Genomic DNA, 17,071 nt, shown 5'->3' with positions numbered 1-17,071 from the left:
TATGTATTCCTTAAATTGCGCTCTGGACCATTTACAATAGGGCCTCATCAAAAGATCCTTTAAAGAACCTAGCTCAGTGATTCTCAACCAGGGTTCCGTGGAACCCTAGGGTTCCTCCAGAGGTTGCTAGGGGTTCCTTCAGCACTGGCCAATTTCTGCCTCTCAGATAAGTTCCCACTGACACCATTGATCTTTTTAGCTATCTGTAAGGAGGTTATTCTTCCCAATGACCACAAGTGTAAGGACCATTCTTCCCACTGACCATCACACTAGTGTATCATGAGTTGTAGATTTCTAAAATTTAGCAGGGGTTCCCCGAGACCGGAGAAGTATTTCAAGGGTTCCTCTGTGTTGAAAAGGTTGAGAAAGGCTGTCCTAGCTAGTAGAGGTTTTTGATATCTCTGCATTTCTCCTAGCTAGACTGTGCTTTGTCAAATATGGCACCTTCTATGGATGATTTACACGGACAAGATTTGACCTGACCTTCTTGTTATTGACTTGAATTTTGGGGAAAAAGAGGGTGATAGGGTAGCACTGTTTTTTTCATTCACTACACACAGTTTGGGGTTTATCAAAACTCAGTATTGTACATTTAAAAAAATTGTGATTCCCTGCTGAGCCCCATAAAATGGCACTTTCTGCTCTTGCCATGGTGTCAGGGTCTTTTAAACATTTAGTTTGCAGCACACACGGAGTTCCTACTTGGCTGATAAAAATGGGGCCCATTGCCAATGTTATAAATAGGAAAGTGATCATATGGCAGAAGAGGTGGTGGTGCTGCTCACAGGGCCAGGGAAAAACATAAAAAAAAAAAACTTTCAACATTTTTGTAAATTGGCAAAAACAGCGACTATTTTCATTTCATTAAACACAGTGAACATTGATATTTTGCCCAAAGCAGCTTTAGAAACAGGCAGAAATAAACAGGTATGAACAATGATGGATACTGACTGTTAAAAAAGCTTTGCCATATCAGTTTGGACCACTATCATTTTTATTGAATTTTGTTAAAGTCCAGACTGACCTGGTTCCCCATTCTACTTGGCTGCAAGACACGTCCTTTTTATTCCTACATCCTATTCTAGAAGCATCTTCTTGGATCTCATCTTGTTCATTGCATGTTTGCTCTTCCTCCTGAACTTTCTTGGGGGGTGACATGAGTAGCCCACTTAAGCCAAAGTCACCTTCATAAATAGAGCCGTATTGTGTGATGCTAAAAGAGATTTTGTGCTGTTATCAGCACGCTTTCCTCATCAATTATTTCCAGAGTTACAGATTAACGTTCTGCATTCCTTAATTCATCCATTAAAAAGAAACCAGGCTAGAATTTAAAGAACACTAAGGGGTTTATTTACTAAAGGCAAATCCATTTTGTACTAAAAGTGCACTTGGAAGTAACGTCACTGTAGATCCGAGGGGGATATGCAATGAAAATAAAAAATAGCATTTTAGCTTGCACATGATTGGATGATAATCAGCAGAGCTTCCCCTCATTTCAGATCTACCCCTTAGATTTAGAGCGACTGCACCTCCAAGTGCACTTGCAGTGCAAAGTGGATTTACCTTTCGTAAATAACCCCCTAAGTTCTATACAGGTATACCCCACTTTTAAGTACACAATGGGGTTTATTTACTAAAGCTGGAAAGTGCAAAATCGGACTCACTTCTGCATAGAAACCAATGAGCTTCCAGGTTTTATTACCAAAGCTTAATTGAACAAGCTGGGGTTAGAAGCTCATTGGTTTCTATGCAGAAGTGAGCCAGATTTTGCACTTTCCAGCTTTAGTAAATAAACCCCATTGTGTACTTAAAAGTGGGGTATGCCTGTATTTAAATAAGCACACATCATTACCAAATCTGTAGCCCTGCTGCAACACCAGACGGTGTATGATGTCTACAAGCTTTAGTTTTTCACCCAAACATGCAAAGATTAGAAGCTTCCAGTGGTCATTCCTCCCCTCGTGGTTAGCCTTCACCCTCCTGGGAGCAACGCTTCTCCTGTGGTCACTCCTCCTCTTCCCATGGCCACCTCTCAACTCCCTGTGGCCACCCCCTTCATCCCATGATCTCTGCTTCTCATCTCGTGGTCACCTTCCCTACTCCGATGGTTACCTCTTCTTCCCCCATTCTCCATCATTCTTTTGTAACCACCCTTCATTCCTCTTCCATTAGTCACTTCTCCTCCTCCCAATGTTACCCATCCTCTGCCTATGGCCACCCCTCCTTTACCCATGGTCACGCCTCATCCTTCCATGGTCACCCCTCCTCATTCTGTGGTCACCCTAACGCCTCCTGTGGTCACATAATCTCCTCCTCTGGTCACCTCTCCTCCTCAGCATGGAGCTGGGCAGATCTGGATTTTGAAAAAAAAAGAAAGCTCAAACAAGCCTCCCACAAATCAATAGAAGCTTTCCATGTCACCCACATTCAACTGGTTAGTCAATCAGTTACACAAGGCACTCAGTTCTAGGTGCACAGCGGAAACTGTGAGTACACAGTACAATATTCCAGCAATGAGAATGCAATGCATAGTCTGTACAGAGGCAGAAGCAATCAGGGCCTGGAAGGGTGGCTATGGCAAGGAGGGCATGAGTCAGGGACCTAATAGAACGTACAATTCCAATACTAAATGAAAGCAATCTGTAATTGACTAATGCTTTCTGTATTGACTATAATTGTGCTAAAGTCACAGAGTCCTCTCAGTTTACATTGATCTGGGATCTTAGTAATCCCCTAATTACTATCCTTAACTCTAACCATGATTCTAAACCTTAATCAGTTTATCAATTCTAACCATGACCCTAGCTCTCTACCTAACCACCTAATCACTAAGTATAGCCATAACTCTAGCCCTCTCTATCTAATTACTAAGCTTAACCATGACTCTAGCCCTCTATCTAATAACAATGTTTCACTACTAAGGATAACCATGACTCTAACCCTCTACTTAATAACTAAAGCCTAACCCCAATCATGAGCCCAACTCTGAACCTAATAACCAACCTTACCCCATAACCATGACCCTAGCACTAAACCTAATCACTAAATCCTAACCCCTAATTATGACTCTGAGCTGGAATCGCATAACCAACCCTACCCAGTAACCATGACCCAGTAACCGTGACCCATAACCTAATCACTAAATTCTAACCCCAAAGCATGAATCTAACTCTAAACCTTATTAACCAACCTTGCCCCTAACCATGACTCTAACCCTGAACCTAACTTCTAAAACCTAACACTTAATTATAACTTTATTTCCCAAGCTAATAACCAAACCTAGCCCATAACCATGATCCTAACCCTCAACCTAATCACTTCTGGCTTGTTCACATCATGTCTGTTGCTTTTTACTGCACACCACTGAACATGTATGGTGTGAACAGAAAAGATTATTGTTTTCTGGTATGAACAGGCCCTAAATCCTAACCATAACTCTAAGCCTCAACCTAATCATCAACCCTAACCCCTAACCATAATCCTCAAACTAATCATCAATCAACCCTAACCCCTAACTATGACCCTAGCCCTCAACCTAATCACTAGCCAAAATCCCCAACTAAGAGCCTAACCAAGAACCTAATAACCAACTCCAACCTCTAATTCAGACTCTAACCCTCAATCTAATAACTAACCCTAACCACTTATTAAGGGCCCTCAAGCTAGTTAAAATAACTAACTTTAAACCCTAACAATGATCCCAACCCTCAACCTACTTACTAACCCTAACCCCTAAGCCCACGTATGAACCTAATAACCAACCCCAACCTTGATCCATGACTCTAACCCTCAATTTTATCACTAACCATAACCATTTATAATGAACCCTATCCCTCAACCCTGTGCCTAACCCTTAACCAGGATCCTAACCCTTAAAGTGGTTGTAAACCCTTACAAACCACTTTGTCCTACAGGTAAGCCTAGATTAAGGCTTACCTGTAGGTCCAAGAAATATCTCCTAAACCTATATGGTTTAGGAGATATTTGCCCGAAAACGGGCACCGCTGTATACGGCGCATGCGCCGTAGACAGCGGCGTGCAGGCGCACTGAGTGCGGCAATTCCAAGAATGGAGCTGCCGCGCGTGTCGACTCCCGTGCGCATGCGCGGGAGTGACGTCATCGCGGCTTCGCTGAATGACAGCGGCGGAACTGCGAGACGCCACCAACAAGATGGATGCGGCGGACTACAGGGGACAGTGGCGACTTCGCTGGCTCCTGTGTCAGGTAAGTGACACATAATGGACTACTATGCGATGCATAGTAGTCCATTATGCTTTGCCTTTGCAGGGAATGAAAGAGGAAGTAAACTCATCAGGGTTTACTTCCTCTTTAACTTAACTGCTAACCCCTAACAATGACCCTAACCAGGGGCGGACTGACAACTCATGGGACCCCCGGGCAATAGGAGATTATGGGGCCCTCAGGCAATCAGACATTATGGGGCCACACAGTATGCACAAACACACACACACACAGTATACAATCACACAGTACACACAGACATGTTTCTATTGGCTGAAAAGGTACTGGAGAGGTGGGGTAGCTATAATCTAAGGATTTTTAGACCAAAGGGATGTCGGTAAGGGACATTTCAGAGACAGATGTAAAAAAAAACACAGATTTTTACATGCTTTCCCTGTTTATACTGAGGCTGGCAACCCTGATGTGGCCCCCTAGTGGCACGGGGCCCTCGGGCAGTGCCCGAGTGGCCCAATGGTCAGTCCGCCCCTGACCCTAACCTTCAACAATATTAGCCAACCCTAGTCTTAGCCTCCATAACCTAACATTTAAAGTATACAAAAACCAACTGTATTTATTAAAACCTCATAGAAGCTCTAAGCTGCTAAACAAAGCCCTAATCCTCAACCTAACTACCATACTGTACATCTAAGCCTTACTCCCAGCCTAACCCCTACTCTTTACTCTACAATCCCAAAAAATCACACAGTGTCCTACTGTATGAACAAAATAATGTTTATAAGCAGAGTAATTTGTGGTTAAAAAAAACAAAGCACCCAGACATCGGTCAGGAATACATCTGATCCATCAAGTTCAACTTTCTGTAGGCAGCTCTGAGCGGTGAACATTGCAACCTTCAGCACAAGCAGAGCTGCAAGCAATTGGAGCATTTTAATTACAAAGTCAATTATTAACCACCAGGTTATTTTATTATATCAAGCCACTTAATTTGGCTTTTTGTCCTTCACGGATCAGATCAAGTAAGTGCTTGTTGTTTTTTCTTTAATATTGGTGATAAATGGGTTTTTATATTTAGTTTTATCAGAACTGAATTAGCAAAGTTTGGCTCAGTGGTGGATCTGTATGGACATACACAGCAGATCTCATGAGGAACCTACAAACTTGTTTTTTCAGACGACCCCACTATCCAAGAAATGTCCTCTTTCCTTTTTTTTCATGCTGGTTCTTTAATCTATAGCAGCCTTTCTCAACATTTTTACCCCATAGGAACCCCTAATATGTTGTTTGGGTCTCAGGAAACCCCTACGAAACCAATTAATCAGAATGCTCCTTATATTGGTTTCTTGGAAGAATGCCCCTTACATTGGTGGCCAGTTAGAAGAATGTCTCTTACATTGGGGCTCAGTGGAAAGAATGTCTCTTACATTGGTGATCAGTGGGAAGAATGTCCCTTACATTGGTGGTCAATGGGACGATTGTCCCTTATATTGGGGCTCAGTGGGAAAAATGTCCCTTAAATTGGTGGTCGGTGGGAAGAATCTCCTTAACATTGGTGATCAGTGGGAAGAATCTCCATTACGTTGGTGATCAGTGGGAAGAATGTTCCTTACATTGGTGGTCATTGGGAAGATTGTCTCTTATTTTGAGGCTCGGTGGGAAGAATGTCCCTTAAATTGGTGGTCAGTGGGAAGAATCTCCCTTACATTGGTGGTCAGTGGGAAGAATATCCCTTACATTGGTGATCAGTGAGAAGAATGCCCTTTACTTTGGGGCCCAGTGGGAAGAATGTCCTTACTTTGGTGGTCAGTGGTAAGAATGTTTGTTACATTGGTGGTCAATGGGAAGATCTGGTTCACAATCAGCGTTCCATCCCAAAGGTGATCGGTAGGGTTGAGGTCAGGGCTCTGTACAAGACATTTGAGATCCTCCACACCAAACTGGTCACACCATGTCTTTATGGAGCGCGTTTTGTACACAAGGACACAGTCATGCTGGAACAGAAAATGGACTTCCCCAAACTGTTACCACAAGGTTGGAAGAGTATAATTGTCTACAATGTCTTTTTATGATGGAGTATTACAAGTACCCCTCACTGGAGACACCTGAACTCCATCATTTTAACTTTGTACTTTTGGTGTGCACTTTACAAGTGCAGTTGATCCAGAGCTTAGTTAATGAGGTGAAGCTTCTCTTTGTAAAGAATACCCAACCACATGCAAGGGGGAAAAAAAACAGCATTTTTGCTTGGACATGATTGGATGATGGAAGTCAGCAGAGCTTCCCCTCATTTACTCAATTCTGGAGTGCACAGTCTATTTGTCTTTAGTAACTCAACCTCTTTTCGTGTATCCAAGGAAATGACACAATTCTATTTATCAGATGAAGAATGTTGAGCAAACTGCATTTTAATTTACTGTTTAAAAAAAAGTATGGAGCAGTTTGGCCACCACAACTTAATTTTCAGTATGTGACATATATTGTTGTGATAGTGAGCCTGTTTTTTATTTTCAGCGTGTTTGCAGGATGTCATGTTTGTACCTGGCTGTGTTCTTCTGTGTCTTAGTTCAGGTAATGTACAATATTCTCAACCATGTGTGCTAGAATATTTAAAAAAACTAAAAATAATTGACATTCCAGGAGGTCAGCTTATAATAACTGCGGTATATGTCAGAGCCAAATAAATGTATATTAACTAATAATAGTGTGTGACCGGGGGGGGGTTATTAGAAGTGAATGGCTCAGTGCTCTCTGTACTGTTCTATGGTATTTGTCAGAGCTATATCATTGTATAGTAATAATAGTGTGTGACCATGGCAAGACATTAGAGTGTAAGCTCCTCTGGTGCAGAGACTGATGTGACTGGCTCAGTGTTCTCTGAACAACACTGCAGTATACAGTTGTGCTCATAAGTTTACATACCCTGGCAGAATTTATGATTTTGAGGCCATTTTTCAGAGAATATGAATGATAACACAAAAACTTTTCTTTCACTCATGGTTAGTGTTTAGCTGAAGCCATTTATTATCAATCAACTGTGTTTACTCTTTTTAAATCATAATGGCACCAGAAACGACCCAAATGACCCTGATCAAAAGTTTACATACCCCAATTCTTAACCTTCCTGGCGGTACGATTATTTCGGATTTTAGGTGCTAAAAGCGGTACAATTATTTTGCATGAAAATTTGGCGTTTTATATTGTAGTCCTGCAATTCTTAGGAATAACTCACTTAAATCTGTCCAAACCAGAGTCTAGCAGACATCCCGGGTATGATAAAGTTTGAAAAATGAAATCATAAATTATAATATAATAAATAATTATAAATAATTGTACCAAATAATAATATAACAATAATAAAAATTATTCAATAATGTAATCAAATCAAAAACACAGAAATTTGCTCAGTTGCAGAATTGTCACTGTCATTACTTTTCAGTATTTGATGACAGATCTCCCCACAAATCACTATCGCTCAATTCTGCGAGTGATTACAATTTATTATCGCTGTTTTCTAGCTGGTCTAAAACCATTTTGATGTAAAGGGACAGTTTTGGTTGCTATGGACAATCTCCAGTTTCCAGGCATAAAGAACAGTTTTTATTACATAAAACTGCATGCAGGACACTGGGCAGACCACTAGGGACAAAGGGGATGTGAAATATTTACATACAGCAATGTAATCTGTAAGGCCGCGTACACACGAGAGGATTGTCCGTCCAACTTAGTCCGCTGAAACGTGTTTCAGCGGACAATCCGCTCGTGTGTGGGCTTCAGCGGACTTTTTCAGCGGACAGTCTGGCGGACTAAGTCTTTCGGAATTTCCGTAATATTGTCCGTCCAAACTTGGTTTCAGTGGACAGTCCGCTCGTGAGTAGGCTAGTTCGACGGACTAAGTATGGCGCATGCTCAGAAAGGATTTACACGGCCGAAGGTTGCATTGCAGTGTATTGGACGTCGAATTTCTAGTCCCATCGTACGTGCCGTACACGTCATCGCGCAAGCTTTCAGCGGACTGTCTGTTCGTCGTGTGTGGTCAAGTCCGTTCATTCAAAAGTAGGACGGACTGTCTGTCAGATTGTCTGACGGACTTAGTTGGACGGATAGTCCGCCCGTGTGTACGCGGCCTAAGATTACATTATACTGTATGTTTACTGTTTGTTTCACTTTTTGAATTTGGCGCCGATCTCCGTCCCCGTGCGTCGCAACGCTCGCAGGGCACGGAGATCGGCGATGTGATGCATCGAGCGAGACACGGCTCGCTCGTACAGTGGGGAGACAACGCTGGATCCGAGGGAGAAGGTAAGTAAACCTCCTCCTGGATCCAGCGATGCAGTCCCGAGTCTGGCTCGGGGATACCGCTTTTGGTATGAAAATTCCACCCCGAGCCAGACTCGGGAATACCGTCAGGGGGGTTAATACTGTGTGTTGCCCCCTTCAGTGGCGTAGCGTGGGGGTGCAGGGGGTGCCGTGGCCCCGGGCAGGACATTTAGGGGAGCGCCACTGCGCCAGTATGTGTCACTCACTGCTGCTCCTCCTAATTTCAATGCCTGTGTCCCAGGGCTAAGGTGTTCTGACACAAAGGGTCCATCTATCGTGTCTGGCCGTACTACGCAGGTGCAGCGCTTGCGCAGTACGGGGGACAAGGAGAAGCCGAAGAAGAACGGCGCCTGTGCACTGAGTCCAGGTTGAAGCCCCACCATCCAAGTGGACATAGGGTTGCTCATAGTAACAGGGCCCCTCGCGGGCACGGCCTTGCTTCGTTCGGCTCTTTTATATTCTAACTCTATGTCCACTTGGATGGTGGGGCTTGAACCTGGACACAGTGCGCAAGCGCCATTTATCTTCGGAGATGTTCGCCTTCTCCTTGTCCCCCGTGCTGCACAAGCGCAGTACAGGGCGGACACTATGTGATGGGAGACACTATCTGATAGGACACCGGCCGCCATGTTAAGTGTCCAGCGCCCTGTGATTGGGCGTATGGGGGTCATGTGCGGCGTAGGGCTGGCCTGTCTGTGATTGCTTCTGAAGTCCCGCCTCTGCACATGACCCCCGGCCCGCCCTATCACAGTGCGCTGCGCCAGACACTGGAGAGAAGCAAAAATGTGAGTTGTCTTCTCCTCCATGCTCCTTATATCGCCTGTCTCCTCTGCTATCATATCCTGACCGATGCAGGACGAGAGAGAGAGACAGAGAGAATAGAGAGAGAGAACCAAGAGGAGAGAGAGAATAGAGAGACAGAGACAGAGAGAGTGAAGAATAGAGACAGAGAATAGAGAGAGAGAGAGCGAATAGAGAGAGAGACAGAGTAGAGAGAGAAAATAGAGAGGCAGAATAGAGAGAGAGAGAGAGAGAGAGAGAGAGAAGAATAGAGACAGAGAATAGAGAGAGAGACAGAGTAGAGAGAGAAAATAGAGAGACAGAGAATAGAGAGAGAGAGAGAGAGAGAGAGAGAAGAATAGAGACAGAGAATAGAGAGAGAGAACCAAGAGAGAGAGAACTGAGTGAAGAGAGAGAGAGAGAATGGAGAGAGAGAGAGAATGGAGAGAGAACCGAGAGAGAGAGAAAGAGAAGAGAGAGAACCAAGAGTAGAGAGAGAGAGAGAGAGAGAGAGAGAGAGAACCGAGATAAGAGAGAGAGAATAGAGAGACAGAGAATATAGAAAGGCACGGAATGACACTGCAAGTGATAATGGAGGGCCGGGCATGACAGTGTGACTAAGGGACTCAGAGGGTTAATAATGTGAACAGGGAAGAGAGGAAGTCATGTGGCCGGATAACAAGATATCTTTGTGGAGGAAGGGGAGGAGCCTTATAAAGGGGGTGGGCGGAGTCAGAATCCAGTCCGTGGAGAGAATCTGAGAGAGGAGGCAGCTTTTACCACTGCTCCTCTCACAATGGCGGATGTGGCCGAAATCGTGGCGGGATTGAAGCGGGCAGCGGCGGTGATGGGTCCGGAGTGGCTGCGGGACCAGGTGGCATCGTTGGCGGCGGAGTCGGGGACCGTTCGGCGGCAGGGTGAGCGAACACACCGCGCGCGGAGGTCTCGGCCTCCGGCGCGTTATTCGCCCGGGCCTGCCTCTCGGCCACCTCGTGAGGTACGGAGCCCTGGTGAGGATGGAGCTGTTCCCCCTGCAAAGCGGGTTTTCTGTGATGCGGTGGGCTCTGGGCGGTCGGGACGCCGCCAGCCCATCGCGGGGGGCGGGGCCACGGGCCGTCATGGCGCCGCATCCCCACGGGGGGGGGGTTGAGACTGGGGGTCGGGGGGTGGACTTGGCGGGCCCCAGCACCGCGGGGGGGTCATCCAGTGGACTGGAGGAGGGAGGCCATGGCTCCCTGAGGATCACCAGCAAACCTGCGAGTTCCGCCCGCCCGGCGCGGGGGCGGAGCTTACCGGATGGTCGGTCGGCGGCAGCAGCGGTGGCGGGACCGTCCCGTGCTGCCCTCAGGTCTGGTTTGTCCCGCCGGTCTGAGTCGCGGAGTTCGGTCTGCCGGAGGCGGGCCTTGTCGGAGGCAGAGGAGGCGGCCTCGGGAGTCCCGTCGCTCGGGGGGCTTCGTGCACCGCTGGCTGAGGATCGTTCGGATCGGTCCGAGGGCGAACTTTCTGAGGAGGAGGAACAGACTGCGCCTGCGTGGGAGAGCAGCAGACCGGCTGTGGGGCGTCCCCCTGGTCAGCCTGGTAAGTCTCCTTTTCCGTTGTCTGTGTCTCATGCTTTGCAGGATTTGCTTGGGGTGGTGCGGGTAGGCACTGGGGTACCGGTGGTTTCTGCCGCGGGGGAGGGGTCGGTGGCTGCGGTCGAGTCGTCGGCGGGGACTGCCCCTGCCGGTGACGGGGCCGCGGCTCGGGTGCGCGATCTGTTGGAGGGTCTGCGGGGGTTGGTGGCTAAATTTGATGAGGGGCGGCCCTCAGCGGGGCCGGCGGCACCGTGGTCGGCGCCGGGGATGGGGGCCCCCGAGAGGGGCGATCGGCAGGCGGAAGGGGGGGCGTCCTCTCTGGCCACGGTCGTGGTTCCGGTGAGTGTGGGCTCGCCCGCTCAGCCGGCGGGGGAGGCGGTTGCCAAGGAGGCGGTCGTGCGGACCGACGTGGTCAGGATCGCGGATGCAGCCCGGTGCGAGGTTTATGTGTGCTTTGAGGGGCCGCTTGGGGCGCACTTAAAACCGGAGGTTCGCACCATGATAGGAAAAGGTGAGTATGTTGAAATCTTCTCGCTGCTTCCCTTGGAGAAGTTTAACCTGGATAGGGTTAAGCCGGATAGTACTAAGAAGGATGATGAGGAGAAGCGGCGGTATCGGCTGATTCCGCTGACTTTTCCGAATTGGCTCCAGGCGTTCGCCATCTTGGCGAGCGTTATCGGCGAGACTCAGCCCGAGCAATGCTCGGCCCTCTTCTGCTACATGGATGCCATTGGGGAGGCGCATAGGGTGTATGGAGGCGTTGCGTGGCTGCGGTATGACGAGCAGTTCCGCCAGCGGAAGGCAGTCCGGGCGGAATTGCGCTGGGATCATAAGGACATCAGCCTATGGATGAGGCTTATGTCTTCGGCGCGGGCCCCGCCTCAGTTTCTTCAGGGGGGGGCCGGGAGTGCGTCGTCCTCAGGGCTGCCGGCCGGGAAGAAATGGGGGGTTTGCTGGCAGTACAATGAGGGGGCCTGCAAGTTTGGGGGTGGGTGCAAGTTCAAGCACGAGTGCTCCGGGTGTGGAGGAGCCCACGTGTTGTCCAAGTGTTTCAAGCGAGGTAAGAGGCCTGGAGACGCTGCGCACAAGAGGGATGACGCCGGTGAAGGTGGAAAGGATGCTTCCTTTTCTAAGTAAGTATCCGGATAGGGCGGCGGCGAGTTTGTTGGCATTGGGTTTTCGGGATGGGTTCAGGATTCCTTGTTCTTTGGCGGGGGTTCCGCCGGAGGCGGGGAATTTGAAGTCTGCTTTAGAACACCCGGGGGTGGTGGACGAGAAGCTGGGGAAGGAGGTGGCGTTGGGCCGTATGGGGGGCCCCTTTGTGGTTAAGCCCTGGGGGGACTTGGTGGTTTCCCCATTGGGAGTTGTTCCCAAGAAGGAGGCTTCTAAGTTCCGGCTGATCCACCATTTGTCCTTTCCAAAAGGGGGTTCGGTCAATGATTTCATTGACCCGGAAGCGTGTACCGTTTCTTACACGTCTTTTGACGCGGCGGTTCGATGGGTGCGCCGGTATGGGCAGGGAGCGCTTATGGCGAAGGCTGACGTGGAGTCGGCGTTCCGCCTGCTGCCAGTGCATCCGGACAGCTTTCGGTTGTTGGGGTGCCGCTGGCGGGACTTGTTCTACGTGGACAAGTGCCTGCCGATGGGCTGCTCCATTTCGTGCGCGTTTTTTGAGGCATTTAGTACCTTTTTGGAATGGGTGGTGCGGGATGTGTCTGGGCTTGATTCGGTCATCCATTATCTGGATGACTTCTTGTGCATTGGGCCCCCTGCCTCCGCTGTGTGTGCGATTCTCCTTTCCACGTTGCAGCACATCGCGGGCAGGTTCGGCGTCCCCCTGGCTGCGGCGAAAACGGAAGGCCCGACCTCGGTCTTAAGTTTTTTGGGGATAGTGATAGACTCGGTGGCCATGGAGTGTAGGTTGCTGCAGGATAAGCTGGAGGATCTGCAGAGTGAGATCAACGCAATTCAAGGACGGCACAAAGTGCAGTTGCGGACGTTGCAGTCGTTGTTGGGTAAGTTGAACTTCGCTTGCAGGATCATTCCCATGGGGAGGGTGTTTTGCCGGCGGCTGTCGGCGGCTACAGTGGGGGTGACGGTCCCAACTCATTTTATTCGTTTGCGACGGGAGCACAGGGACGACCTGCGGGTGTGGCATTCCTTTTTGTCCACATACAATGGCAGGGCCATGTGGATGGCCGGCCCCGTGAGTAACTTTGATGTGGATCTGGTGACGGATGCTGCCGGATCCTCGGGTTATGGGGCATACTTTCGGGGGCGGTGGAGTGCGGAGCCCTGGCCGCGCTCTTGGAGCGAGGCTGGGTTTCTGGGGAACTTGGTGTTGCTGGAGCTCTTCCCCGTGGTACTGGCGTTGGAGCTGTGGGGGGAGGACTGTAAGGACCTGAAGTTGCGCATCAACTGTGACAACATGGGGGTGGTGCAGGTCGTTAATCGGATGTCGGCTTCCTCGCCTCCGGTTGTTCGGCTGTTGCGTCAGTTGGTTTTCAGGTGTTTGCAGTTGAACATCTTTGTTTATGCTGTGCACATTCCGGGGGTGGAGAACTCACTGGCGGATTCATTGTCTCGTTTTCAGTGGGACAAGTTCCGGACTTTGGCGCCGGGAGCGGAGAAGACGGGCGTTCCTTGCCCGGCCTGGATGTGGGAGCTACCTTTGGACACGCCGCAGGATGGATCCGGCGGTCCGTGAGTGCTTCCACCTGGGCGGCTTATTCTAAGGTTTGGTCCGAGTGGGTTGACTTGGTGCAGGAGGTTGGGGCGTGTGATCGGGGAGCCGATCGGCGATTGCTGGTGTTGTACTTGGTGGTTCGGCATATGGAATCGGGGGCGTCGGTTTCGGTCCTTGACCGAAAACTGGCGGGTTTGGCCTTCTTTTTCAAGCTGAGCGGGGGGGTGGATGGTACAAAAGATTTTTGGGTACGGCAGGCGTTGAAAGGTTATCGGAAACAGCATAGGACTAAGGACGCGAGGCGGCCGGTCACGTTTGCCAATTTGGTGGCTATGTGTGAGCGGTTGCAGTCTGTCTGTGATACACGGTATGAGGTGTTGCTATTTACTGCAGCATTCTCCTTGGCGTTTTACGGGGCGTTCAGGATTGGGGAGCTGGTCAGTCCTTCCCGGAGGGCGGCCGGGGGGTTGTTGGTGCAGGATGTGCGGGCGGCCGGGGATCGGGTTACGCTGCGGTTGCGCAGGTCCAAGACGGACCAGCTGGGGAAGGGGGCGGTGGTGTCGCTGTTTGCCCTGCCGGGTTCTGGCGTCTGCCCTGTGGCGGCCGTCCGGGAGTTCCTGTTGGTTCGGCCAGGGGGGGATGGCCCCCCTCTTGTGTCATGCGGACGGTTCGTTCCTGTCCCGGTTTCAATTTGTGGCGGTTTTCCGGCGGTGCTTGTCGGAAGTGGGTTTGGAGGGCAAGGCATATGCGTCACACTCCTTCCGCATCGGGGCGGCTACTGAGGCCGCCAGGTTCGGGTTGGATGAGGCTGCGGTTCGCAGGATTGGGAGGTGGGAGTCACGGAGGTTCCGGTCTTATGTACGGCCGCAATTGGCAGTGGATTGAATTTTTCTTGCTTCCTGGGGTTCAGTTGGGGCCGCGGGGGGGTGTTTGTTACTGGGGTGTGAACTTTTGTTTCGTGTGTCATGATCGTTGTTTTGTTTCGTTTTGTTCCAGGTGGAGGTTCACAGCGCCTCGTCTGGATTTTGGGGCATTCTTATGTTTGTTGGGGGGCCCGGAGAGGTGACGCACGACCGGATGGACGGCAACTGGGTATTTCCAGGAGGGAGGCTTGTGTGAAGTGGCTGGGTTTTCCGGGGATGTTGTGGGAACGAGTGATGCAGGAGGTGGTGAGGTTTGCGGGGAGGGACAGACCCCCCGATGTGTTGGTACTCCATGCCGGAGGCAATGATTTGGGGCTTCGCAAAGTCCGGGACTTGATGGCGGACATAAAGGCGGACTTTACGCGCCTGCAGGCGCAGTTTCCGGCTACTATTCTGGTATGGTCCGATATTGTGGCCAGAACAGTGTGGCGGTGGGCCCGGTCGGCGGGGAGCATTGAGAAGACCCGCATTCGGGGCAATAAGGTGATTGGGCGGTTTGTGGCAAAAAATGGGGGGATTGTAGTCCGGCATCGGGAGTTGGAGGTTGATGTTGGCCTCTGTTTACGTAAAGACGGAGTTCACCTTTCCGATGTGGGCATTGACCTTTGGTCCCTCGGTTTGCAGGAGGGGATCAGGAAGGCCTTGCGGGTGTGGGGTTGCCCTCAAGGGTGAGGGGGTCCCCCTTTTGGGCTGTGGCGGTGTTCTTGGTGGTCTTTGACGGTTGACGGTAAATCAGAGGTGATCTGATGGGGTGGGGGGCTCATCAATAGTATCGGCCCCTCCGGTGTATTCCAGAACGGTGGATGGAATACTGGGTTGTGTCACTGCGGGAGATTGTCTCCGACCGGATACAGGTGGAGGCCTGGTAAAGTTAAATGGGTAACGCAGTGATTTTTGGTGTTTTGTGGAATTATTGGGTCACCGTCAGAGATCACCAGGATGGGCAGGTTATGGTTGTTGTGTTAATGTTGTGTTAATGTTGTATATATATATTTATTGATTATTTATATATATATATATATATATATTTTGCTGGAGTATGGATAAGTTGTTAATAAAGGCTGTTGTGGCCATTTTACTCCAAAGAAAGGTGTGGTCTCATATGTTAATGGGTTAAAGGTAACGGAAAGGTAAAAGGGTGGGGGGAATAATGTAAGTTGGGGTTACAAGGGAACCTTTAGGCTACACGGGTCAAGAGAGAGAACCGAGAAAAGAGAGAGAATAGAGACAGAGAATAGAGAGCGAGAGAGAGAGAACAGAGAGAATAGAGAGAGAGACAGAGAAAGAAGAGAGAGAGAGAACCGAGAGAAGAGAGAGAATAGAGAGACAGAGAATAGAGAGACAGAGAATAGGGAGAGAGAACCAAGAGAAGAGAGAGAATAGAGACAGAGAATAGAGAGAGAGACCAGAGGATAGAGAGAGAGAAGAGAGAGAGAATAGAGAGAGAGAGAGAGAGAGAGAGAGAAGAGAGAGAGAGAACCGAGAGAAGAGAGAGAATAGAGAGAGAGAGAAGAGAGAGAGACAGAGAATAGAGAGCAAGAGAGAGAACAGAGAGAATAGAGAGAGCGAGAGAGACAGAGAATAGAGAACCAGAGAAGAGAGAGAATAGAGAGACAAAGAATAGAGAGAGAGAACCATGAGAAGAGAGAGAATAGAAACAGAGAATAGAGAGAGAGAGACAGAGAATAGAGAGATATACCAGAGAGAGAACCGAGAGAAGGGAGAGAAAATAGAGAGAGAGAGAAAGACAGAGAAGAGAGAGAACAGAGAGAGTAGAGAGTATAGTGGTCAGTGTAGTGGATAGTATAGGGGTCAGTGTAGTGTAGTGGATAGTATAGTGGTCAGTGTAGTGTACAGTATAGTTCTCAGTATAGTGGTTAGTATAGTTCTCAGTGTAGGGGTCAGTATAGTATAGCGGAGAGTACAGTGGTCAGTGTAGTTCTCAGTGTAGGGGTCAGTATAGTATAGCGGAGAGTACAGTGGTCAGTGTAGTTCTCAGTGTAGGGGTCAGTATAGTATAGCGGAGAGTACAGTGGTCAGTGTAGTTCTCAGTGTAGTGGACAGTATAGTATAGTGGTCAGTGTAGTGTGTAATGGTCAGAAAAGGAATCTGGTTGGTCAGCAGTAGTACTCTTGTATTGTTTGGGGGCGCAAATTACTTGCCCTGCCCCGGGTGCTGACAACCCACGCTACACCCCTGGCCCCCTTTAACATCAATGACAGAAGTCTTGAAGTCTTTTGTGGTATTTGTGGATGAGGCTCTTTATCTTCTCAGATGGTAAAGCTGCCCATTCCTCTTGACAAAAAGCCTCCAGTTCCTGTAAATTCTTGGGCTGTCTTCCATGAACTGCATGTTTGAGATCTCCCCAGATTGGCTGAATGATATTGAGGTCAGGAGATGAGATAACCACTCCAGAACTTCACTTTATTCTGCTGTAGCCAATGACAGGTCGACTTGGCCTTGTTTTGGATCATTATCATGTTGGAATGTCCAAGTACGTCCCATGCGCAGCTTGCTGGCTGATGAATGGAAATGTTCCTCCAGTATATTTTGATAACATACTGCATTCATCTTGACATCAATTTTGACC

The 17,071-nt window shown here is 49.0% G+C and overlaps 1 protein-coding gene across 3 annotated transcripts in view; it reads left to right on the top strand.

Annotated features, from left to right (window-relative positions):
• The first annotated feature begins 2,393 nt into the window (after positions 1–2,393).
• The window catches only part of CDH16 (cadherin 16), a 124,742-nt gene continuing 110,064 nt past the window's right edge, over positions 2,394–17,071 (top strand). For 2 of the 3 annotated variants that reach the window (XM_077453384.1, XM_077453382.1), the window contains exons 1-2: positions 2,394–2,486; positions 6,713–6,769. In XM_077453384.1, the coding sequence (XP_077309510.1) occupies positions 2,415–2,486; positions 6,713–6,769 (129 nt within the window). In that variant the 5' untranslated portion in view covers positions 2,394–2,414. Of the gene's footprint in view, positions 2,487–5,174; positions 5,221–6,712; positions 6,770–17,071 lie in introns of those variants that run through there. The other variant, XM_077453383.1, reaches the window with a different exon arrangement.

Source organism: Lithobates pipiens, unplaced genomic scaffold (assembly GCF_037356315.1).
Source record: "Lithobates pipiens isolate NorthernLeopardFrog02 unplaced genomic scaffold, aLitPip1_a1.2 Scaffold_10, whole genome shotgun sequence".
Lineage (NCBI taxonomy): Eukaryota > Metazoa > Chordata > Amphibia > Anura > Ranidae > Lithobates > Lithobates pipiens.
The sequence above is the reverse complement of the archived record's forward strand: the minus strand, read 5'-3'. Positions and strand labels throughout refer to the sequence as shown.